The 24,227-nt window shown below is 55.5% G+C and overlaps 3 protein-coding genes and 1 long non-coding RNA gene across 6 annotated transcripts; 2 read left to right on the top strand and 2 right to left on the bottom strand.

Annotated features, from left to right (window-relative positions):
* Positions 1-72: 72 nt before the first annotated feature.
* Positions 73-9,189, bottom strand: HAPLN2 (hyaluronan and proteoglycan link protein 2). 2 transcript variants are annotated; one of them, XM_033093832.1, is made up of 7 exons: positions 9,074-9,189; positions 8,499-8,600; positions 6,591-6,701; positions 6,018-6,371; positions 5,719-5,835; positions 5,421-5,603; positions 73-5,035 (listed from the first exon to the last, which is right to left on the bottom strand). In XM_033093832.1, the coding sequence occupies exons 3-7, from the start codon at positions 6,676-6,678 to the stop codon at positions 4,755-4,757; spliced, it is 1,023 nt and encodes a 340-aa protein (XP_032949723.1). In that variant the 5' UTR covers positions 6,679-6,701; positions 8,499-8,600; positions 9,074-9,189; the 3' UTR covers positions 73-4,754. The 2 variants fall into 2 exon arrangements, with proteins under 2 accessions (XP_032949723.1, XP_032949725.1); XM_033093834.1 differs by lacking the exons at positions 8,499-8,600; positions 9,074-9,189 and having other exon boundaries at positions 6,591-6,975.
* On the top strand, positions 5,403-7,129 carry LOC117015275 (uncharacterized). The gene is made up of 3 exons (XR_004421683.1): positions 5,403-5,530; positions 6,100-6,348; positions 6,985-7,129. It is a non-coding gene; the product is annotated as an uncharacterized LOC117015275 (long non-coding RNA).
* Positions 9,190-13,901: 4,712 nt separating the features above from the next.
* On the top strand, positions 13,902-19,968 carry GPATCH4 (G-patch domain containing 4). Of its 2 annotated transcripts, none has more exons than XM_033093715.1 (8): positions 13,902-14,011; positions 15,885-16,097; positions 16,555-16,628; positions 16,776-16,868; positions 16,951-17,037; positions 18,321-18,412; positions 18,627-18,677; positions 18,906-19,968. In XM_033093715.1, the coding sequence occupies exons 2-8, from the start codon at positions 15,962-15,964 to the stop codon at positions 19,624-19,626; spliced, it is 1,254 nt and encodes a 417-aa protein (XP_032949606.1). In that variant the 5' UTR covers positions 13,902-14,011; positions 15,885-15,961; the 3' UTR covers positions 19,627-19,968. The 2 variants fall into 2 exon arrangements, with proteins under 2 accessions (XP_032949606.1, XP_032949607.1); XM_033093716.1 differs by having other exon boundaries at positions 13,920-14,011; positions 15,973-16,097.
* A 275-nt stretch (positions 19,969-20,243) lies between these two features.
* NAXE (NAD(P)HX epimerase) lies at positions 20,244-22,652 on the bottom strand. Its single transcript, XM_033093717.1, has 6 exons — positions 22,416-22,652; positions 22,201-22,309; positions 21,984-22,094; positions 21,795-21,908; positions 20,765-20,912; positions 20,244-20,500 (listed from the first exon to the last, which is right to left on the bottom strand). Exons 1-6 carry the CDS (start codon positions 22,595-22,597, stop codon positions 20,298-20,300), a joined length of 867 nt encoding a protein of 288 aa, XP_032949608.1. The 5' UTR covers positions 22,598-22,652; the 3' UTR covers positions 20,244-20,297.
* Between the last annotated feature and the right edge of the window lie 1,575 nt (positions 22,653-24,227).

Below are 24,227 nucleotides of genomic sequence, written 5' to 3'. Positions count from 1 at the left end.
AGGGCTCCTGCAGCTGAGCACGGGGGTGGGTGGGAGGGGAAATGGGGGGTGGGTAGACAGTGGTGGGGCCTACAGGCTGAGCACATGTAGGAGAACCCCTGTTACACAAACAGGAGCCAGCGGTCCCCAAGCTGACAGACCCCTGCATCGAGGGGTGCAAACTCTTGTGGTCCAAGGAGACCACCAGTCTGTTACACAAAGAACAGCTGAAGGTACTGGAAGGTGCTGAGTACAACCAAACCGATGTCTTGAAAACAGAAGTCCGTCCCCTCAGGCTCCCTGCAGCCTCGTCCCTCCTCCTGATGGGGTCGACACTCGCTCACTTTTCTGTGACGCTAGACCAGCTACTGACCCCTGTGAGCCTGTGTCCTAATGTGGTCTACGGATTTGACGTTGGAGCCATGCGGATGTTTTAGAGGAAACACAAAATTAAATTGGAAAGAACTAAATGAATTTTAAATTAAAAAGAAGAAAAGTGCTTCATTCCCTAAAAACCTAAAACAAACGTGAACAAATGCGCTTCACTGCATGTGAAGTTGGAGACAAAGCCACGCAGAAGAATTTTCTTTCAAGTGATTATAAAACGCAGCATTTTGACTATACGTTTCTAAGAGCAAAAGACCCACGGAGAAATCTTCAGGTTGGTGGTACTGTTTTGAAAGCGCTATTTATTGTGATAAAGCAAATAAATTCTGATAGTAATGGTAATAGGGAAGATTTTCAGTGTACGGAAAGGAAAGTTAAGCAAAAACTGCTAACCTGTCATCTGAATGAGACATAGTAGCATGAACACAGGATTTGCAGCCGTATCTTTATGTCCAGTTTACGGGAACGGCTTAGAAGCGGTGACAATGCAGTAACAACGGGTATTCCCCATTGTAGTCTCTATACAGTACTTTCCCTTAAAAGGAACCAGGATTCTGGAGAAATTCCAGGCCTGGGGCAGGATAGCTTTTCATACTTGAGAAGAAGAAAGTTATGACACGCAGGGCAAGTTCATGTGAAAAGGACCCAGCAGCCAGCTTGAGAAGACTCCCACTGGCCAAACAACTTCAGCATTAAAATGAATAACGACTGTAAGAGATGGAAGCGTGTCAAATATATACATAAAGTCCATGAGTTCCTAATGCTACTAAAAGATAAAGTCACTGGTGACCTTTGGACATTGAGAGGGCACCAAGCCACGACTGTGAAAATCAATAGGCTGGAGCAGAACCGGTTGGCGCCCCTGCCCACGTCCCCCCCCCTTAGCAGTCAGAAGCCGAAGGCGGCCGGCTGCCCGAGGATTCTTTTCTGCCTGAGGAAGGATGCTCGGCCTAATGCGTGGCGAGTCAGAGGGACCCGAGGGTTAATGCCCCTGGAGCAGCACTCAACCAGAGGGGGAGTTGGTAAACCAAAACCACAGGCCCCTCCCCTCAGGCGGGAACGCACAGAAGCAGGTTCTCCAGTTTCCCAGAGCTCCCAGCCGCTTATAGCCCCAGCTGCTGGCAGTCATAACCTCTCAGGTATGTATTGGATTCTTTCCCTTCCCTGTCTCACTTTCCAGATCTATTAAGATCTGGGAATTTTCAGACCCATCAAGTCATGAGCACACGTGGGTGGGCACAGAGCAATCCAAACGGCACATTTGTGACTGGGAGTGGGCACATTCGGAGGCCGTGAGTAAGCGAGGTGAGCAGGAAGCCCAGGTTCCCACATGACCTGTTTCTGCTGCCCCCGTGCCTCTCTCAGCTCACCCTATAGCTCTGCGGGGCTTCTCGGTGATTTAGCTGCAGAGGAAAAGGCCCAGGCCTGGTTCATGGGTGGGTGTCTTTCACACACTGATGGCAGCCGAGCATGGACTGCTGCACATGACAGCCCACTCAGGGGTGGCCCTGAAGAACAGTGTGTGGGAGGAGCCTTACAGCGGGCCACCCACTTTCCAGTGAGAGGGGACCTGAGCGAAGTGCATACAAGGTCTCGTGAACAGTGGCAAATGCCTTGGTTGGTTGGTCAGGGGCCAGACAAGGGCAAGACTGCAAGGCTGGACGTAAGGAAGTTCTGGGGAAGAGCTGAATGGCTGGAGTCACAGCCGTGGGCATTGTGTCTTGTGGACACTCACTGCAGAGGGGGCACTGAACAGCGAGGGGGACAGAAGGACTCCAGGGGGTAACAGCCAGCCTTTGTCCTCCGCCATGCTAGGCTGGCACAATGAGCCCAGGACTGGAGCGGCTGTGGCAGTAGACATGGAGACCAGCAAGGGCGCCTGTCACCAAGGCTGATCTAGCTACCGCCACTGCTGGATGGTTGGCCTGTCAGCGCAGAGACAGACACTGCGCCCTCGATGTGGTCCCATGCTTCAAGGAGCCGAGCCAGCCGCTGGCCTGCATGGCTATCACCACGCACCTCTTTCAGGCTGGAGGGCAGGGCAGTATCTCCTTAGTGGGGTTTATATTCTGGATGTGGATTTGCCTTCCGGCCCAAGTGCCTTGGACAGCACCAGAATCGAAGGACATGAAGGAAACGGTTTATCCTTATGCAATCCCACATAGGATCTCCTCCATCCATGGGAATACATGTCACAGTGAGGAAATATGACAGTGGGCATATGACCACAGGCTCCTCTGGCCCTACCATATACACCACCCAGAAACTGCCAGCCTGCCAGTCCATTGGCACGGCCTCCTTACAGCACATCTAAACACCAGCTTGGGGAAACGCCCTCTGGGATTGGGCTACTGGCCTTTAAAATGCAGTATATATTTTAAACCAATGGACATTGTACAGTGCTGCATTCTGGACCACTAGAAATCACTGGTCAGGAACCAGGGTACGGAAGTGGAATACCCCTTACCATCAGTCTCCATGGCCCTTGGGGGAATGTGTGCTTCCTGTCCCTATAAATTTAGGCTCTGCTGGATTAGAAGCCCTACATCCCAGGCAGGGAGATGTGTCTACAGGGGTCCCCGTAAGGATACCCCTAAAGATAAGACTACAGCATCCTGTGGGTCATTTGGGGTGCCTCACGCCAACTGTCCAGTAGACAAAGAAAAAAATTACCCTGGCAAAAGACATTTGACCTTGATTATCCCACGTCCAATGGGAATCATGGAAAGGCAGCTGCAGCAATGGCGGCCTGTCAAGGGCATGGCAATGAAAGGCTGAGGGCTTCAAGGATGAAGGTGTGGGTTTTTCCATTGGGAAGCCCCAGAGACCGACAGAAGGCATTGCAGAGGAGGGCGGTACTGAATACTGATTACAGCCTTGGAACCAACTGCAGGAATGGTTACTGTAGTTTGTCCCACTAGCCCTCCTGTTGTTTAAGACTTCTAAAGAATTAGAAATGGCCATCAGTGGCCACTGTGAAGAATCAGTGATGGGACAAAGTGAACTTAGCATGGGGCCCCCAATGGGTCTGAGGACCACACAGGTGGGTGTACCTGTGACCCATATCCTTCAGCCGTCCCCTCCACAAGGAGAAGGCTCTCCCTGAGAGCTTTTTCTCTGGCTGTGGGAGCATGTTTGCGCTCAGGCCTAGCCAGGAGCTCTAGACGGTTAATGCTTCTAGAAGCAGCCCTCAACCTCCTCACAGGAAGTTGACCGGTAACACCCCAGTTCCTTTGCCCCACGCCCCACGGTGGGATTCTCTGAGATGGGTTGGCCACTGTCTGCTAGATCCCCAGGCGGGACTGAGCCCAGTGCTCCACCAGCTGTTACACACCTTCCCTTTCCCGTCTCATTTCTCCACCCTCTGCCTCTGAGCAAGACCTTCCAAACAAACTACTTGTATTCAAGGTCAACTCAACATCTGCTCTCAGGGAACCCGTTGTCTTAGTTAGTTCGGGCTGCTGTAGGTGATTCCCACAGACGGGGTGTCTTAAACAACACACATGTGCTTCTCACAGTTCTGGAGGCCGGCAGATCTGGTGTCTGGGGAGCAGTCTTCTCATTGTGTTCTCACCTGGTGGGGAACAGACAGGAAGCAAGCCCTCCCGAGCCTCTTTTTTCTTTAACGGTAGTCTTGCAAAGGCTTCTGGGAGACTGGCAGGGTACAAACACGTTTTGAAATATGTTTAGGCCCCTTTTAGGTTTGCTCTGTGGTGCCCAGGGTACATAAGCCTGCGGGTTGGAGCGCTTGGGCTTAGGCGAGTGTGTGGCGCCCCCGCGTGGTGCCCGGCGCAACACCCTGGGTTCTCCGCTTCTGTCCCCGTCCCAGCCGCGCACGGTGCTTCCAACTCTCCTCCGCCCTTTTGGTGCCTTCTGCTCGCCACCCCCTTCTCCTGCAGGCTCACCCCTCCGCGGCAGTGGCCCCTCCTCTCATCTGTCTTCCCAGGCGCGCGTTCCGCACACTGGGTCCGAGGTCAACCCCCTCACCTCCCACGCCTCGTCACGCTTCCAGTTTCGCCCCACACAAAAACTCCCCCAGTTATTTTATTGCTGTATACAGAAGTCAGTTAATGCCCCCTGAGCGCCCTCCCACCCCCTAGCAGTGGCTGAGTCGCCTGCTGGGGGCACTGGCGCAGGGCCTTGATCCGAGGGTCTGAGGGTAGTAGTCGCACCCCGCCATCGGGGGCCCAACTACCTCCAGTCCCGACGCCCGGCCAGCGGGGATCCGCGGCCCGCAGCCCTACCCTCTGGGCACCGGGAAGGTGGGCCAGAAGCCGCTGCTCCTTATTTGGTGGGAGGGGAGGCTCGCGGGCAAAGGGCGGCGAGAGACCCCCGCCACGACTCCCAGGCTTTGTCGTCGCACGCCCTGGAGGGGGTGCGGTGGGCCTCTACTCCGAGTAGCAGTAGGTCCCGTAGGCCGCCTGCTGGGGCTGCGGGAAGCCGAAGCTGCGCACTCCGGGATCAGGGAGGCCCCCGCAGCGTGGCCGCGGCGAGGTGATGGGGAAGCGCACGCTGCCGTCTGCCAGCCAGCCGCCGTCGCATTGGTCCAACCCCGAGAACTTCCAGGCGGCGTAGAGGTGCCCGACCTTGGCCACCATGGCCCCGCGCCGCCGGCACGCCGCGTGGGCTTCAGATAGCGTCAGCCGCCCGGGCACGAAGAACACTCGGCCTGGGGACCGGAGCGAGTCACTGACTGGCCGAGGGCAGGGCGGGTGTGGCGAGGATTCGGGCTCCCGTGGAGCAGAGTGGAGGGCCAGGCTGAGGAGGGGGGAGGCGGGCTGGCTGGGAGGAGGGGAAGTACCCAGGCGGGGGTGCAGGTCGCGTTGCGGGAGGTGGGAGGCAGCGGGTAGGTGCAGTGATGCAGGACCCGGGCTCGAAGAGACTGCACAGCCGGCGATGATCTCGAGCCTCCCGCGTTCTATTTCCCCGCCCCATCCTCCAGCCCCCGCCCCAAATCCCGGTCTCAGCCTCGGTCGCCCGGCCCCGCCTCCTCCGCTGCCCGTCAGGCCCCGCCCCTCGGCCCCGGGGCGCTCGCCCCGCCTCTCCCCGCTCACCTGCCAGCGCCGAGGTGAAGCAGAAGGCGTCGTAGCGGTCGCGCTTCCGGTCGCGGGGCCCGTAGCTACGGATACCAGGCCGACCGTGACCGCCGCACGGAGCGCGCGCGGTGAGTACAGGGTAGCGCACGGAGCCCTCGAGCAGCCAGCCCGCGTTACACCAGTCCAGTCCCTCGGTCCACGCTGGCGGGAGATGGGCGTTAGAGGCGTCTGCTGGAAGGAGCCAGGCCCGGAGGTCGCCTCGGCCCCTGTGACAGCCTGGAGGGGACCTCGGCGGTGCCGGGGCTCGGCTGCTCACCCTCGTACAGCTGGGCGTAGGTGGCCAGGCGTCCGTCCTGCTCCTCGCACGCCTGCTTCGCCTCGTAGTAATTGAACTGGTACCGGCCGCGGCTGGGCTGGTACGGAAACACCACACCTGGGAGGGGGAATGGCGGACAGCCTGGGGACGGCCGGCAGACGAGGGAGGGGGAAGGAAAGGCGGCACGGCCTAGCAGAGGGGGCTGGAGGGGGAACCCCAGGGAGGTGCTGGGGGAGGAGCCCTGGGAGACCCTAACACCCCCGCAAGAGAGGAACGCGGTGGGAACCGAGGGGCCTCACCCTCCAGGCGCAGCGTCAGCGCCACGCTCTCGTCCTCCAAGCCGTTGATAAGCTCACAGCGGTACCGGCCCTCGTCCTCCAGGCGGACGCCCGCAATGACCAGGGAGGCGTCTAACCGATGGCCCTTCCGCATCCTGGCTCGCCCCCCCAGGGCCCCGTAGCCCCGGGCGTGCAGTCCGTTGGTGATGAGGATCGGCGTTTCCCGGAGCTCCCCTGGTTCCACTTTGCTCCAGCGTACCTTGAAGCTGGGCGGCGGGGTACCCAGGACGCAGGGCAGCGTGGTCGTGGCCCCACGACGAGAGTGAATGACCTCGTGGATGGGGGGCAGGAGGTAGTGGGGGCCCCGGTAGGGTGCTGAGCAGAGGGGGCCACAGTGGCAGGATCCCCCTGACCCCCACTGCCCCAAGCGCCCATCCAGTCCCTGTCCCCCAGGCTTCCCCATCCTCCCCTCCGTTTCCCACTCAGCAATAACTTACTCCCTGCGTACTTCCAACAACTGCCCTTTCCAACTTTCCCCACAGCTGGAGCCTCTTCCCCCTGTTATCTAGATTCTGGGCGGAGCCAAGGTCTTACCTAGGTCCCCCAGGGCTTTGTGGAAGATGGTGAAGGCCCAAGGGAGAAGCAAGTGGCAGAGTGTGGGGAGATTGAGCCAGCCTGGCATGATGGGGAGTCAGCCCACTCAGTCTGCAGGGCACAAAGGGTGGCCATTCTTTAGGACTAAGGGAATGGACGCAGGGCGGGGAGGCAGGTTGGAGATGAAATTTCATCAGGGACTCCTCTGAGGGGAGTGTCCAGCTGGAAGCCATGGGCACAGAAAAAGGGGCTTCTATTGGTGGCAAAAGGAAGGTGATGGGGGAGAGGGTCAGGAGCAACGCCCACCCCTGCCTATCCCGCCTCCTCTGTCCCATCCCTTCTGTCTGCAAGTCCTGACTTAGCACCTCCTCTCCATATCCCCTTCTCATCACAGGTGCCATTTCCCAAGTCTTGCCATCGGGATTACCAGCTCCAGTCTCCAGCCTCCCAACAGCCATTCCCATCCAAAGTCAGAGTAAATATGATCTGGTCACTTTCCTGCTTAAAACAGTGGCTCCCATTTCCCTGGGGGTAAAGCCCCGTCTCCTCACCACTGCTTCCAGGGCTCTCTGGGATCCAGCCTCTCCCTGCACCTCACCACCTGTGCCCTCTGCCCTGCGCTCCAGACATGTTGGACTTGCAGCTCCCGAACAGCCCAAGTTCACTCTCAGCTCCTTCTCACAGGCGTGGTTGGCTGGGCCTCACCTCCTCTGGGAAGCCTTCCCCCTCCACACTGGTGCAGTGTGGTCTGCTTCCCCTATTGCACTGGCTGGGGCCTTTTTTTCCTTAGAAGTAACTTTTATTAGCAAATTGCCAGTGTGAATTTGAAAGCAATACATATGCATTTGTAGACTATAACAAGCAGGTTTCCAGTAATTATAAAGTTATAAAAAAAGATTTCAAACACAATTGTCTATCTCAGTAGTTGATTTTTCCCTTTCTTTATTGTATCTCTTCATCACCTTGACCGTTTTTTAAAAACGGAGGACCCCTTGGTTTTATTCATTGTTAAAATCTGGTTTCTCCACTTCCTAGCGGCATGACTTTGAACGAGTTACTTAACCTCTATCTGCCTCAGTGTCCTCAGCAGTCACATGTGGATTATAATACACACCTCCTTCCCTGAGTAGCGGTGAGGATTTCATGAAAATAATACATCTAAATTATTTAAAATAGTGCCTGATGCGTAGTAAGTGCTATGTATGTGTTAGCTCATTTCTGCAGCTCCCAGCATGCTTTCTGGCATACAGTCGGCACTAAATTCATGTGTGTGTGTTAGTGCATGAGCTCACATTCAGGACGGCTGGAGGGCCTAGCTGGGATATGGGGAGAGAGAGGAAACACCAAGGAGGAGAAAGCTTGGGAGCTGAGCTCCACCTTCTTGCAAACGAAGGCCAAAGATGACCTCGCTGTAGGAGAAGTGGGGGTTGGGCACAGAAAGGACTTCCAGTGGTTAAAAGGGAAAGGAAGGATCTGGGGCTGGGACATGAGCGAGAGAACCATTCTCCTGCACCGAGAACCTGGAAAGCAGGGTGATGGGGCACCGAGACTGACGGAGGGAGCAATGGCAATGAGAGCTGGCACTAACCTGTTCAACGTGTAAAGTGCCTGAACTGGCTCTAAGCACTGACACGTGTACTTTTACATTCACTCCCCTCAGTAAGCCTACGCGGCAGGAACGACTATGAATTCTATTTCATGTGCTCAAACAAAGGTGCACATGTTTTAGAAAAAGCAGTGTAGAGGTCAAACTGTTTGTAAGAGGAGGGGCTTGCTGGGGTCTGAATCCGAATCTGACAGTGAGGGGAAGCCCCTAACCACTGACCTGTGTGTCTGTATTTCGAGGCAGGTGCACACACACCTGCATACCCCTTAGGAGAATGAGAGGCCAGCAGCTCCAGTGCCTACCTGTTAGAAGCTGCTGTCTTCACAGAGGAGGAGGGAGCGGTGATTGGCAGCTTTCTGTCCTGCTGGAGGAACAGGTTCCTGGTGAAGGAGTTGCCTGGGCCCCTGGAGGTCGAGGGACCTTAGAATCCAGGACTTGGGCACCTGGTCAGTGCAGCTGCTCCTTTTGCACCTTTGAGGAAGGGCTTCTGCCCTAAGCTCCCAGAAGCCAAGGTGACAAGAACTCCGCTGGCTGTCAGTCCACTAAGCTAAGCTAAGCGACCGGTGTCCAGCCCTCTGACCAGGCACGATTTCTTGGGATGAAGGCTGGAGACCCACGAAGGCGTGGGGAGTAAAGGAGCCAACCAGGAAGGGTCACCTAGAAGAGTGTGGAAATTGGGGTGCAGCTTCGAGATGCTCACTGACCAGGGAAGTGTGGATTGATTGGTGGGCATGAGGACGTTGGGCCAAGGGGCAGGGGGATGAACTACAGGTGAGGCTCGAAGACCCATCGCTGTCCAGCTCCAGCTGCCTCTGTTTTTCCACATGGGCCCCATCTAGGGAGCACCCCTCCCCTCCTGCCCGAACGAAGTGCTCACCTCTGCCCTCTGGTGCCTGGGTGTTCATCGCCTATGGGAAGAGGCGCCCAAGGTGGGAACTAGGCTTGTGGACCTCCAGCTGCTTCAGGAAACCGGACCCCTCTGTCCAGTCCCCCCGTCTGTCCATCTGTTTGTCCCTTCCTTCTCTGTCTCCACCCCATCGGAAGCACAATTTCCCATTGTCTCTGTCTTTCCCCCTATTGTTGAACAACAGGGGCCCTTTCTTTCTCCTGTGGGTAATGACAACGAAATGTCACCAGCTGGGGATGTGGGGTGCAGGACCGGCGGCACATACCACCGGAAAAAGGACCTGGGTGGGGCGGGCTTAGAACAGGAACTGACATCCCCCAGGAGGACAGAATGGGGGAGAGAAGGTTGAAATTGGGTCCCCCTCAATACTCCATGCTTCGAGGCTCTAAAGAGGTTTGGGGTGAGGCCAGGGGGATGGCGGGCTCCATAGAGGGTGGAGTGAGCAGGTGGAATTGCAAAGAGGAGATGGAAATTAGAGAGGACGACATTTCTGTCCCTGGGAAGGGACACGGGAATTTCTGAGGCTGGAAGCAAGGTCTCCGAGAGAGGTCATCGTATTTGTCCCCTAGCTCCCCACCTCCTCCTTCAGCTCAGGTGGGTAATCTTCAAGCTCTCAAGAGAAGGGAGCTCCTTCCTCCGCGTGCCTGGGTGGAGAGCTTCTTTGTGAAGTCTAAGCTGCTGTTGGAGTCTAAGCTCCTTGTAGAAACCTCTCTCCTGAGGTATAATTATAGGCGACAAAGTGCACACACCATGTAACTACCCCCCATCAAGACATAGAAACTTGCTACCACCCAGAAGAGGCACACTCGTGTTTGTTCACTCTCAATGCAGAGGGAGGACTCCCTCCATACATAGCCATCTAGAAACGCTCTGAGCGTCCAGTCGCCTCTCTGCCTTTTCTCTCCACCGAGCAACCCCACACTGGTAGGTGGTTTTGTGTTTTTAGAACCATACACGTGCAGACCCAGAGGGGCTCAGGATGCCGCCTCAGTTATCGGACCAAGAGGAGATGGGAGGGGAAGGGACCCGCTGGGTCTGCAGTCAAATCTAGAACTGGCTGGTTTTTTCCGATGACTCCCCTTCTGCTCCTCTCCTCGACTCTCCCAGTCAGAAGAGGGGCAGGGTTTTCACTGGGGCCAGATAGAGCGGGTGCCCAGCCCACAGCACTCCTTACGGCCCCAGTCACCGTCTTTTCCCTTGTCCACCCAGCCTTTCCCTCCTCCTCCCAGAGAGGACAAACAGAAGACAAATACCCGCCTGTCTCCTGGGCCAGGACACTGAGATCCACGGCTTCTGATTGGCCTCTGCCCAGCTCAAACAGCCTCCCGCGGTGGTGGAGGGGGGGGAGGTATAATGGCTCCACAGCAGTCACTACCGCCATTCCCACGCTCACGCAGCACCCGCCAGCACCGCCACTCCTTTCCCCGAGATCACTCCTGAATCGTGGCTTGGAAGTCTCTGGTATATAAGCCCAGAAAAGGCTGAGTTGGGCATCCAGGGAAGCCTAGAACCATTTGATAGATGCAGAAAGAACCCCTGAGGATGGAAGAGCAGGGAAAAGACCAGGAATAAAATACAGTGAATAGCCAAGCTGTGTTTAGTTTGCTCAAGGTCGTTTTTCATTCTCAGTTTTCCCCAAGATGCTTCGAAATAGGAATGGGTAAACTGGCTCAGGCTTGAGTTTGGCACCTTCTCACTGAACTAGCATCTTCTGAAGAGAGGCCTCTGCCACTCTTGTCGACCAGGGCGGAGTGGGTTCATCTAGGACACGCATGGAGTCCTGCCACCTCTTTCCCTACCACCACCCCCAGGGTGCATTCGGCTGATCAATTTTCTGGGCCCCTGGTGAAGGCAACCATGATCCCAGTCTCCTACTGGGACTGTCACGTGAAGAACTGGAAGAGTTGGCAGGACACTTTGGTGGGGGCAAGGGGAGCAGGGAGGGACTAGGTGTGCCGAGTCTGGAGGTCTTGCAGGCAGCTCCAGCTCCTCCTCGGCTGACTCTCACCTTTGTCCTCCCTGGGAGCCCCAGGTCACCTTGTCCTTCAGGCCCAGGCTCAGGCGTCGTGGGGCTGGGTCCTGGCTGCACTGCAGGCCACGTGGGGGATGGGCCCCAGGGAGTCAGCCTTGAGAAAGACACACTTTCAACCCAGGAGGCCCCACTGCACCCTTTGTCCTGTGCATAGAGCTGAGGGTGCAAGGAAGGAAGGGATGGGCTGCTGCCAACCCAAGGCACGGGCATGAGGCCACGTGGGTTACGGGGGGAACACTGGGCCATGGTCAGGAATCCCACTCCTGCCAGACGCTAGCCCTCTAATTGTCAAGCGGGCACCACTTCTGCCCAATGGGACTGGCAGGTGAGGGGCGGAGGGAACGGCATTCTGCCAAGTGAAAAGCACACGATGGAGTGTTCTGTGGTTGGTTCAAATTGAAGGAAGGCTAGAGTGGGGGAGAACAGGTGGCAAAAGGATGAGACCCACTGGACCCACTCAGCCTCGCACTGGCCACAACCTCTAAGAACAGGCGTCCCAGAAAGTCAGGCAGCCATAGAGGAGAAGAGGGAAGAAGGAAAGAAGGGGGGATGGAGAAAGGGAGGAAGGGGAGGCCAAAGAGATTTGTCCCTCTCCATCTTCGTAGTTCCATCTCTAGTGAGAGCAGGAGGGTGTCACCGCTGTGCTTCACATGCCCTTGCAGCCCTGGCAGGAGACTGAGCTTCACGTGGAGCTGCCCTGCCCAGCCCGGAAGTCCCGGACACAGCTCGGTCCTGTGCATCCTTCCGACCCCACATCAGGCTGCGTCATGCGCCCTGCGGCGCCCTGCGGCGGCGTGCCGGGCTCTGCTCCCAGCTCTCCCGCTGTGCACGGTTGGGGCATCACCACGTGTCTGGGGCGAAGGATGTTCCAAGATGAAAATGCAGCAGAAATCCTGCAGCTCCGGGGCGTCCTTCAAACTCTTGCTTCTCGTGCTTAGCTAAGCTCTCGTTCGGAGGTAGGGAGCCCCAGTTTCTCAAAGCATTTTTCTTCCTATCTGGCAGCAGTGCCGAGAGAAAGCACGAGGCTGGGATTAGCTGTTTTTAGCTCCAGGGTTGCCCTCTTTCCCACGTCTACTCCCACTAGTAGAGGTGCCTTTTGTGCGGCCCCTTTCGGGAAATTTTCCACAGCATTTTAATTCATATACCTGGAATACGCGTATCTCATTAAAAAAAATAATTTAGGGGTGGCTGGTTAGCTCAGTTGGTTAGAGCGAGGTTAGACAGCTCTTAACACCAGGGTTGCCGTTTCCATCCCCACATGGGCCACTGTGAGCTGCGCCCTCCACAACTAGATTGAAACAACTACTTGCTTTGGAGCTGATGGGTCCTGGAAAAACACACTTAAAAAAAAATAACTTTAAAAAAGCAACCCAAATGGATATGTCGGCTACCTAGAAGTGGCAGCAAGCACCACAAAGGAAAGGGGGCCCCTGTTATGCCCTGCCCGCGTCCCCCATCCATTCTCCCCCAGCACAAACAGCATTTACACACACTGGGGTGTTCAAGCCCCTTCCAAGAAGGAAGAGAGGAGAACTAGAGGGGCTGTGACACAGGGCTCTGGAGAGAAGGATGGTACCAAGGGTGGCAATGGTGCTTCAAAGAGAAATAAATGTTTGTCAAGCAGAACCCCCACTAGACTGCGTCAAAGAACGGCACCTCCTGGCTGAGATGACAGTTTTCTCATTCCACTGCCTTTCTCTGTGTCATCTGGCCCTGGGGTTACTTAGATACACGTAGGGACAATAACATACAACACGGGATTATGGTGAGAATCAAATACAATATTTGTGAAAATGGTATTTTAAACTATAAACCACTGTTTTAAACAAAACTATTCTTTTAAAATAGTAAAGCGCTGTGCACAAGGGATTGTAATATTTTTATTATCATGAACTAAAACGGTTAAGGAAATAGGAAAATTAGCAAGTGCTTAGGCGGAGGATTGGGAAATAATATCAGTCAGAGAAAAACCCTGTGAGACACAGGTGCACCTTTTTTTCCTCAACAGAAAGAAAAATAAATAACATTCTATTAGGTAAACATTGCCAGTATTTGTTATACAGACTTTTAAAAATCCCACACTGTAGCTGCAGCCACGCGCTGTTCTCGTCCCTCAGACTCAGATTTCACTAACAGAAAAAAATAACTGAGAAGTGGAGGAAGACAAGTGAGGTATGAGTTCATGATAATGTGATTTAACATGGATTTAACAGCACAGAAAAATAACCCAATACTTAGTTTTTAGGATTTAATTCTGCTCCAGAAACTTGGAAAGGAATTCAAGGTTTGGTGATATCAGGGTCACCCTCCCACCCTCCCGCGTTTGTCGTCATCTCTGCGCCAAGTCCCTTAGCACCGAGGACCTCTGATTTGTGTCCATTTGCTGTTTTAAGATTATTTTTTCCTGATAAAATGTGTTAATTGTAGAAAAATTGAAACTCAGAGGAAAGCTACAAGGCAGGGGAAACACTCATAATCCTTTTACCTAGGAATGAGTGCTTATGACATGTTGAGTGTTCTTCCCTTGTTATTTTAGGTGTGCCTAGGGATTTTTTTTTTTTTTGAGACAGAATTCACAAACCACAAAATTCACCCTTTGCCCCCCCCCCACCCCCCCGCCTCCTTTTTCTTAAGTGGAACACCTCCGGAGCCTCTGGAAATGGGCACGCTCTGGGGCTGTTTCTATGGCAACCATACCTGCAAGTGGGCCCACCCCCACGCTGTACGTCCTGGGAGGACCGGAACTGTGGTTCCTGCGCACATCTCTATGGTTTCGACAGCCTAGAAGGACCTAATCGGCACTTCCGGGAAGATGGCGGCGCACGAGGCGGCTCTGACTCGTGTTTCCGCGGAGAGGACCCTGCTGTGATGTGAAGGTAAGGGGCTACTATGTCTTGAGTGGTGGCAGACGGAGCCCAGGCTCAAAAGAGTAGTTTAACCCAAGTAAAACTGTGGCAGGAAGGCTGGAATTTAGATCTCAAGAAGAGGGAGGTCTGGGGAATGGGTCGCCGGCTCTTGGAGGCGCTGTAAGAAGTGTGCTCCTGGGCCACCTGTACTACGACAAGGGGTAGGCTGTGCTAGGACTTCCGCAGAAAGCACAGAGACACTGAGTGAAAGACAGCGAAAAACACTGAGAAGTAAGTGTAGATAAGGACGCCACTCCTGGAATGCCGGAGGTCCTGGACCCACTACTCTCCAGTTGTTTCTTTTGGGCAAGTAACTAAACCTCTCGGTGCCGTTGCTTCGTTTGTAAAGTGCAGTAATATCACCTTCTAATAGGGCTGTTGGAAAGATTGAATGAGACCATCTGTATGAATTAACAGGCTGGCAGTGAGTAAATGTGTCAATGGTATTATTGTTGAAATCCGGGGGCTGATAGAGCCGAGACTACTTCTGAGAAGAGTTTTGAGGTGGCGTTAAAGGCCTCAGTGTTTGAATTTTACTTCTCTTTAACAGTGTGAAGAAGCAAGGGAGGGCCGTTTTTACTCAATGGTTTTCTGTTGGAGCTCTCAAGGTATCAGTTAGGTTTTCAGATAATCATCCTTCACAGTGGAAATGTGAACAGAAAGTCGTTCTGAATGTGCTTTCTTCATGCCTAACCAGACTGGTCATCATTCTTAAGCCTAATATATAATGTTTAGGAGAGGAGACAATGCCGTGTCTGATTTTTGTAAAGCACACTTATTAGACCTTCTTAAACTCACGTGAAAGTTTCGCCCTTTAGAGCTGTCACTTTGGGAGGCTTCAGGATTGTTCCAGTAGTGCCATTAACCAGCTTTAAAACAGGTCTGCAATGCCTGTAATAAATGATCTTAACACAAGTTGAGTTTAGTGAGGCAAGTCAGCAGTGGTAGTCTCAGTTTTGTTTGAATGTCTTCCTTGATGAGCCATCTGAACCATTCAGAGGCAAATTTGGTATATAAGTTTGATAATGCCATTTTGGGGTCCAAAAGGAGGGACGCTGGAGTGACTAGAAACGCAGCAAGTTGGGATGTGATAGAAAGAGGGCCACTTTGGATTCAGGCAGCCTGGGCTCATATACCAGCTCGATCTCTTACTGGCTGTGTAACCCCAGGCAAGAAACCCAGGCTCTCTTTTCCTGGCTTGTAAAGTCAGGGTAAGTCCTACCTCACAGGAATGGAGGGATAAATGAGATAATATATGTGCAATTGTCCCGTAATGCATTATGTTTTCAATAAGCATGCCCCTTCCAAAGCTGGACAGTTTCAACATGGGCGCTCAACAAGATTGAGAGACAGCGCCGTTGGGAAGAGGTGTGTAGCCCCCACAGCGAGAGCACAGTGGAAATGCTAGGGCGTGGGTGTAGGATGTGGGCTCCGTTAAGTGCTGTTACACCTCCAGTTACATCTCCTCCTTGCTTTGTTTTTTCACGGTGCTGAGCCATGGGAGGTGTTCTCGTGGTGGTGAAGATGAGGCTTCTCTGCCCGGGCTTGAGTTTTGTACACGTGAGCTGCGTGACCTTGAGCAAGTCACCTAAGCTCCTCTGGCGTTTGTTTCCTCATCTGGAAAATAGGGCTACTAACACGTTCCTGAATGTAGAGTTCAGGAACTCCTTCTGGGCTGGGAAGATGAAATGAAATCCACTGAAAGCCTTACCCAGACGGGCATGCGGTGATCGGTCCGTAAGTGTAGGCACGTTAATAACTTGCGGCAGGTTGACGTTGACCTCTTGGTGGTCAGACGGGGCGCTCCGCAAGGACGCGCCTCCTTCCTCTGTCTCTGCCTCAGGTTCGGGAGAGAATTCTTACGAGAGCAGTCAGGAAGGATTCGATGGGTGATTTGGGCACTTTCTGCTTTCCTCTTAAATGGATGATAGGAACCTCCTCTCTGGCGAGGATCTGAGCACAGTGACTTCTCTCACCATGAGTGTCACCCCGGAGGTCAAGAGCCGGGGGATGAAGTTTGCTGAGGAGCAGCTGCTCAAGCATGGATGGACTCAAGGTGACCCCCGTAGGGCCCCCACACCTCCCAATTCCCTGCCTGCCCTGTGCCCAGGGGCGAGGCATCGTGCACGATTACCCCTGCGCAGTCCATTCAGCTGGAGAAGGAAACGCTAGTGTAAAGGGAAATTTGCTGAAGAAAATGTCTGACTTTTCCCGAAAAGGGAAGGAGGAGGAAGAAATTTGACAATGGCTAGTAGGAAGTGTTGGGAGGACGGGGAGAGGGAGGAAGAAGTGTGACCTGGGTCCTGAAAGGATTATGAAGGAAAGATAGCTCAGGCTCAGACACGGGAGGGGGAGTGCACGGGCAGGTGCCGGAAAGAACAGAACTGGAGGGCGCTTCCAGAGGAATGGACTCTGCCCAATGGTGGTGTGCGACGGCAGGAGTGGCCTGTGTTGGGGACAGAGTGAGGGTTCAGGCCAGGCCGAATAAGCCCAGTCATTCACTGTCTCTGCAGGCAAGGGCCTGGGCCGGAAGGAGGACGGCATCACCCAGGCCCTCAGGGTGACGCTGAAGCAGGACACGCATGGGGTAAGGCTGGGCGGGCTGAGGGGCGTGTGAATGGGAGAGGGGAGGACACGCGTGGGGTAAGACGGCAGGCTGAGGGGCGTGTGGATGGGAGAGGGGCCCCTTGAAGACAGGGAGGCAGGTCCTCAGAGTTCATACTTGTTGTGGCAGGTGGGACACGACCCTGCCAAGGAGTTCACCAACCACTGGTGGAGTGAGCTCTTCAACCAGACTGCGGCCAGCTTGGTGGTGGAAACTAGGCAGGTATGCACTCTCAGGGACGGGCAGCTGGGACGTGAGGGCCTGGGCCGTGGCATGTCGCCCACTCCCTGACACGTGCCCACAGGATGGAGTACAGGTGCGGCGCCTTTCTAAGGAGACCACCCGTCGGAGTCAGCCCAAGCCCAACCTGCTGTATCAGAAGTTTGTGAAGGTATTAGACACTGGGGGTGGGAGGGTCCATCCTTTCTCCCTTCCCTGGTCTCCCCTGCGGCCTGAACAATTGCCTGGGATGCCCTACCTGTTCTCAGGATGTCCTAATGGGGATCCTGGGACCAGCCTTGCGGTTGCTTAATCAGACTGCCCAGACCGTCGGCAAGAATTGGGACCTCAAGGTTGCATGGTCCCTGCCACCAGCTGAGGGGGCAGTGACAGGAAGTGGGAGTGGGGCAGAGAGGGGACGTCTTACTCAAAGGACTTAGAAGCCAGAGACCTGGGATTATCCGACCCATCCTCATTATCTAGATGTGGCCAAAAGGGGGGCAGCGGGGCTTCTGAAGAGCCCACAGCTGGCTCAGGGGCAGACAGCAAGAGCAGAGCGGTACAGGGAGCTGACACTTCAGGTCTCCTCGTACGTGCTGAGGGCTCTGCGCGGTTCCTGAGGGATTGCCCGTTTCCCATCGCCTGCTGCCCAATCCCAGCTCCCCGCCCGCAGTTTGTCCTGCGTGGAGCATCCAGTGTCCTAGCAGATTTCATCGTGTCACTGACTCTTTGACTTACGGTGACACGACCCTGATGTAGCGGACTGGCTCGTGTGCCCGTCATGCCTTGTCCCTGCGACTTCTCTCGGGAGCTCTGCACTTTAGCCAGATGGAATCGGATTCTTTTCAAGGTACCGTGTTCTTTCACGGTCAAGTGGGACATTCTGCTCCCTTTCCTCCTTTCCCTGCTGATTTTTTCTTGTCTTCCAGAGCTCAGCTACCTTTAGCAACTTTGCCAAACCCTGCAGTCTGAGCGGGGACTCCTCCCCTAGCACAGGAAACACTTCATTATAACTGTGTGTTCCGCCATCCTGTCCGTCACCTTGTAGATTCCATCTGGGTGGGGCCCCTCTCATTCCACTCTGTCCCCCACCCCTCGGCCCATAGCTATTGGACGGGGATAGGTGCCGTCGTTACTGGCATCGTGGCATGACCGCCAGGGGCAGTTGTCCCACCGTGAAGACCTGATGGCCCAGAGCACTTCTTCCTCCCTTGTTCTGCCCACTAGCCAGCTGTGAGCAGGGAGCCCAGGACTGCCCCTCCTCGCCCTCCTCGCCCCCCTCCTGCCAAGTTCAAGTATGCAGTTGGGGGCACCCCTGGGTCTGCCAGGAGTGATGTGGGGCTGGCAGATTTGTGCCTATGGCTGTGAATTCCGGACCAGGGGGCCTTCCAGGCAGGAAGAGGGGTGGCAGTGGTGTTGAGCCGGCCTTGTCCAGCCCATGGTCCCTCCTTCTAGAAGGCCACCCTGACTGCAGGTGGGGAGAAGCCAGACAAGGACGCGGAAAGCTGCAGTGACGACGACAGCCAGGGGCCCCAGCCTCCAAAGATGTGAGACTTCGTTTTAGCGCTGGGGACGGTGGGAGGAGACACTTCAGATTGAAGGACTGAGTCTAGTGCGTGACTGGCTTCGGGGTGGAACTGTCGCACTAACCCTTGTACCTGCACCTAAAAAAGTGCCAGGTCCTCCCAGGACTCAGTGCGGAGGGGAGGTCAGGCTTTCCAGCAGGCCTGTCCTAACGCCTGGTGTCTCCCCACCCCACAGCCTGACTGACGAGATGCTGCTCCAAGCCTGCGAGGGACGCACCGGACACAAGTGAGTGGCATTCACTCCTGGGCCTCCCTTCTCTTCTGCCGTCACAAGCCCACCCGTGACGGTGGCCTGTGCCACTTCCTGACTCCTTTCCACCCGAGGGAGAGGATTTCTACCGTCTGCCCTTCTCTGTAGCTGCCTGAGGACAGGCCCCCCACCCCCACCTCTCAGTCTTGAGGACCAGGCCTGTCTTTTCCAACCCTCCGTTGATTTGGGCCCCGCGTATTTTAGGGCTGCCCGTCTTGGGATCACGATGAAGGCCAAGCTGGCTCGGTTAGAGGCCCAGGAGCAGGCCTTCCTGGCTCAGCTCAAGGGCCAGGCCCCTGGGGCCCCTCAACGGCCGTCTGAGAACAAGCCACTCAAAACAAAGAAAAAGAAAAGGAAGCAGAAAGAGCAAGAGGCTGCAGCAACGGAAAGGAATGCAGACAAGGAGTCCTCCGAACATGCCGTCCGGAGCATCAGGAAAGGCAAGAAGAAAAGACGGCGTCAAGAAGAAAAGGTCACAGAGGAGAGAGACGGAATGGCCGTAGGGAGCGAGGAAGAGGCGAGCAGAGGACAAACAGCTCCGTCCCCCAGGAAAAGGAAGAAAAAGAGGCAGCAGCACCGCGAGGAGTTGGGGGTCACAGATGAAGGGGCTGAGGTGGCTGGAGGTGGCATGGGGACAGAGGCGGCGGGGAGCCGGGCACACACTGACCCGTGTGGCAGACGCAGAAGGCAGCGTGAGGACGTGCACACAGGGCGGGACGTCGAGGCCACTGTAGGTGGTGGGACCCCAGGAGTAGGAGGGGACAGCAGGCCTAGGGACAGCTCAGGGAGTGGAGGTAAGAGGAGGCAGCGACAGTCAGAGGAGGAAGGAGTGGGAGTCAGCACCCACCAGAGGGCAAAAAAGAAGAAACAGAAGAGACGGGCAGGGCGGGGCTCCATGGATTTCTTTTTGGGTGCCGAAGCCTGAGACCTGAGTTGAGGCAGGTCTGCACCCTGGGGTGAGGGGTCCCCCAAGGAGGGATCTGCTCCGGAGCGGCAGTGCCATGCCTTCCCTGGCTGCGCATCGTCCCCTTGGCAGCTTCTGGCCCCTCGATCATGAACTCGGGAGCCAGGCAGCCCAGGGACAAGGAGCGCCGGGGCTGTGGGCCAGCAGTGCAGGTCCCCTGAGGGGCAGCCTTGCTAAAAGCTGAAAAGGCCGACTCTGTGAAACGCCCTGACTTCACTGCTGTGCAGGCCAAAGGGAACGAACTTAGGTCTGTGGGCCGGAACATACGATTCCATGTGCTTAAATAAACAGCTTGGGCTCTGAGCTTGTGTCCTGACTGGCAGCCCCATCCCAGCCTGGGAAGGTCCTGGATACAAATTACGTTTCCTCGGCCGGACGCCCTTGAAGAAACTCCTGTGGTCTTGCCGCAGTGTTAAGTGGCAGGGGGAGCAGGAAGCTTAGAAAAACCACACCCAGCTCCAAGTGCGTCCCTAAAGGGCCACAGCTAGTCGCTCCCAGAGATGAGACCGTCTCCAGTGTCATCCCCTGGCACCCGCCACCCATGAACCTCTGCCAGGAGAGCTCCCAGGACTCCACGGTTCTGGGAGAGGGGGCAGCAAGGCTTTATTGGGGAAAACACCCACTGCCTCTCCTCACTGCAGACGGTGCACACACTCAGTGTCCGGGTACGGTGGCAGGTTCAGCTGGTACTTCTTCTCCAGAGCAGGTGGCACAAAACGACCCCCCAGGTAGTGGTAGCGACCGGTAAAGTGGGTGGCAGACTTTTTGGGTGCAGTCAGGGAGATGAGCAAGTCTGGCTGGATCCCTCCAGGGTTTCCTTTCTCCACATCCCATCCTGGAGAGAGGGTTGTATTCAGGAAGAAAGGAATGGGAGCCCCCACATCCCACCCGAGGAACTCGCATCCTTGGAGCTCCCTGGGCTTTGGGGCCAGTATGGAAGGGACGCTCCTGAGCTCTTTCCTCCCCGGCCCTGCTGTGGGGCCTATAAAGCCATGTTCTGCACCTCTAGACTCGGGAGCCGTGGGTCAAGAGTCGGGACTCCCAGGTCCCCACCTCAAGGGGGCAGGGCCCCAGGCCCCCACCCCCCTGGACCCAGCACCTGAGGGAATGTCGATGCTGGCGATGGGCACAGTGAGTCCACTCAGGACACCCAGGATGCTACGGAATGGCTCCCGAACGTCCCCCTTGAAGCTGAAGCCAAAGATGGCATCCACCACCAGGTCATACAGCTCATCAATCAGCACGGGCTGTGGTGGGCGGGAGGAGGAAAGGACGTCAGCCCACAGCTGCAGAGCCCTTTGCAGGACAAGGCTGTCCCCTGCACCCAGACCGGTCACAGAGCCACACGCCATTTTCTCATTCAAATGGCAGTCTGAAGCCATGAGTCAGGCCAAGCTGAGTCCAGACAGCTATCAGCTCTCTGCCTGTCATTGGGGAGGCCACCGTGTTGGGGAGCCTGGGACGGGGTCATGAGTGCCAGGTTCTGGTCTGTGACTTTGGATAAACCATTTCCCTCCACTGCACCTCAGTCTCTTTACCTGTAAAATGGGTTAATTAAAAACAACACTCAGGTTCTCAAGTTCCCCACCCCTAAGTCCATGCATCTGCAGAAAGGGTTTAGGCCAGGGGTGTCCAAACTTTTTTCAACGTTTTTTACCAAGGGCGATAATGCGGTAAAATACACAAACAGCCGGGCCACTCACTCGAGGTGAAGTATGTATTGCCTCACCTGGTTTATTTAAGTAAACTAAATATATTTTTGGAATTTGCTGCGGGCCAATTAACAATGGATCGCAGGCTGCAGTTTGGACACCCCTGGTTTAGGCTTTTGCTTCAGCTCCTCAGAGGGGCGGGTAATGTTTACTGGCTGCTTGGGGAGGAGGAATGTCCAGAGTGAAAGGAGGGGACAACTTCAGGCAAGGTGAGTGTCGGGAACTCGGAGGACACCTGTGGAGGAGGCGGCTCCGACAGGCTTCTGCGCCAACAGCACACTTAGGCCCCTCTGCCCGGCACTGCCCGCCCCTCTAACAGTCTCGCGTGGAGGAAGAGCCGCCGAGGAGCTCAGCTGGGAGCCTGGGAGGAGCAGAACACTGGGTACGGCGCGCGGGCGCTGAGCGGCAGCCACCTACCTCTGCGGGCATTTCAGCGAGGAAAGGGATGTCCATTTTCTGACACTGCGTCACCAGTGCAGCGAAGAGTGGCTTGTTGGGCCTCTTGGGGTAATAGATGGTTGGCTGGTAGCCCTACGAGGACAGCGAGGGGGCGACTCAAGCCCAGATCCTACAGGCCGCCCCCCCCGCCCTTCCCCACGTACTCACGAAGAGTCTGAGATGTCGTGCACAGACCAGGCCATCTCCTCCGTTGTTCCCGGGGCCGCAGATGACCAGGACAGTGGGGGGGCTCCTGGACATGGACGTGGGGGGATACGCCTGAAGGCAGAGTCGGGCTTCAGCGGGGCCTGGGGCGCTAACAGCCCAGGCTGTCCCGCTGCAGCGTGCGCGGGCCTGGGGCCGGGTCGAGCGCGGGGCCGCTGACCTTGGCGATGGCGGTGGCGCAGCTGAGCCCAGCCAGCTCCATCAGCTGGTCCACGCTGAACCGGTACTCGTTGAACAGCTCCTCGTCCACGGCCTGGGCCTCCTCCTGGCTGCGCAAACCCGTCGCCTGAGCCCCCGCCGCTCCGAGCTCGGGCCGCCCGCCCCGTAGGGAGACCCGTGCGCCCGAGTCCTGCGCCCGCCGGGAGCCCCGCCTACCTCAGGTACCTCACCGCCGCGCTCGCCATGACCTCTGCGTCCCCGCGGCCACCCGACATCAGCCGCCGGGGTCCCCACCAGGTGGGGCCTGCGCGACAGGCGTCAGCCTGGGCTCTGATGCACGGCAGGCGCGAGCCCGCCACCAGCAGCCCGAGCCCCAGGAGCGACCGCAGCGGGGACATCCAACTCTCGCGGAACGCGCGCGGCCCGCCCGGCCGCCCCGGCGCATGCGCGGCGCGTCGCCCCGCCCCCGAGGGGCCGGCCCCGGGCGCCCCGCCGGAAGCGCCGTTCGGCTCCTGCGCGCTTGCTCCTGCGGGGTTCCGCCTCGGGCGGTGCGCCTTCCGGTACAGCCCGGTCCCAGCCCTTCCCGAGAGCCCTTCCCTTACCTGCTGTGATAGTTCACGTTTCCAGCTGGACCGACGTGCTTTGCTCCCAACTGCCCCTTAGTGATAATTCTTCAGGGTTAGCTTAGCAGTGAGCCCGGGTTCCTCCCTGCTACTAACTAGCTGGGTGAACTTGGGCACTCCTGTCTGGAAAATGGGACGAGGGGACGTTTCCTAGGGTGGTGACGCGTGCAAGGCGTCGACAGGGCCTGGTACATGGGGCGCAATAAATTAAGCTAGTGTTCTTATGCACGCTTGAACTAAGTGTTTTATATAACTTAGGACCCCTGTCCACTACATTAGCCTGTTTACCAGGATAGTCTGCTGTGCTTCCCTAATCATAGAGCACTTAACCCTTAATCAAGGTAATAGTTATGGGAATAGAAAAATTATAAACCTTAATAGGCTGAGTGTGCCATGGTCAAAAATGTAGTTGAAACCATAGACTCCAGGTCACGATAATATTTCAAGAGAAAGCTGGAGAGGAAAACTACATTTTTTTACCCAAGAGCTTTTAACAATGCAAACGCACTCTTGCATGGTTAAGAGAGGCTTGTTGAATAACAAGCCAGTTAGGGCACTACGATAATTATCCAGGTGGAATGAAGTTCCTGTTTTTAAGCTAGATTTATTCTTTTCTGTGGCATGAATGCCTTCCTGGCTAGTTCTCTGCAAAAGGCAGAGCCCCTCCAGCTTTAACTACTCGTCTGATAGTCTCCGTTTTAGTCGTGAGGTTTATCATCTCCTGTGGGGTGTGCCCTTGGCCTCCAGCATGCTCGTTTTGTTTGTTGTGGGAAATTGGACTTACCAGACTATGACTGTGGTGGAAAACTTTTTGTTAGACTGTGTTTAAGGTAGGAAATTGGATTTACCCATAATCTTATCCAAGACCTCATTAAATTGATAACTTCCTCAGTATATAAATAGCTTTCCTTTTACATATTGTCATGTCAAGACCCCTACAGGCATGTTCCAGACATTAATTTGGTGATTCTGGAGATTCATTTCTAAAACGCAATGTGCGGCATGTTTCTTTGACAGATAATATTTTGCATACTTACACGTGCCACGTAGTAATACGAATCATCCTATGTCATCTTCACAGCAAGCTTGTTATCCCCATTTTACTGAGGCTCAAAAATGTTGAATGACATCTGATGGTACAGTGATAGCTGTCAGTAGAGCTAGGATCCCAGCAGCTTGACCTAAAGTCTGCAGTCTTAAGCACCATTCTATACTGGACTGTTCCCCTAAATGCAGATATATATATAATGAAAGGCTTGTCACTGCTGACTTCATTCTGATATGACTATAAAATCATGACACAAAATACATCCCGCCACACACACCCAGAATTTAGAAAACAACCAAATGAGGGCTGTCCCCAGGAAGGCGGTGCCCAAGACCTGGTCCACCATGTTGCTGCCCT

This window comes from Rhinolophus ferrumequinum, chromosome 22, assembly GCF_004115265.2.
Source record: "Rhinolophus ferrumequinum isolate MPI-CBG mRhiFer1 chromosome 22, mRhiFer1_v1.p, whole genome shotgun sequence".
Classification (NCBI taxonomy): Eukaryota; Metazoa; Chordata; class Mammalia; order Chiroptera; family Rhinolophidae; genus Rhinolophus; species Rhinolophus ferrumequinum.
This window is presented reverse-complemented; position numbering and strand designations above follow the sequence as displayed.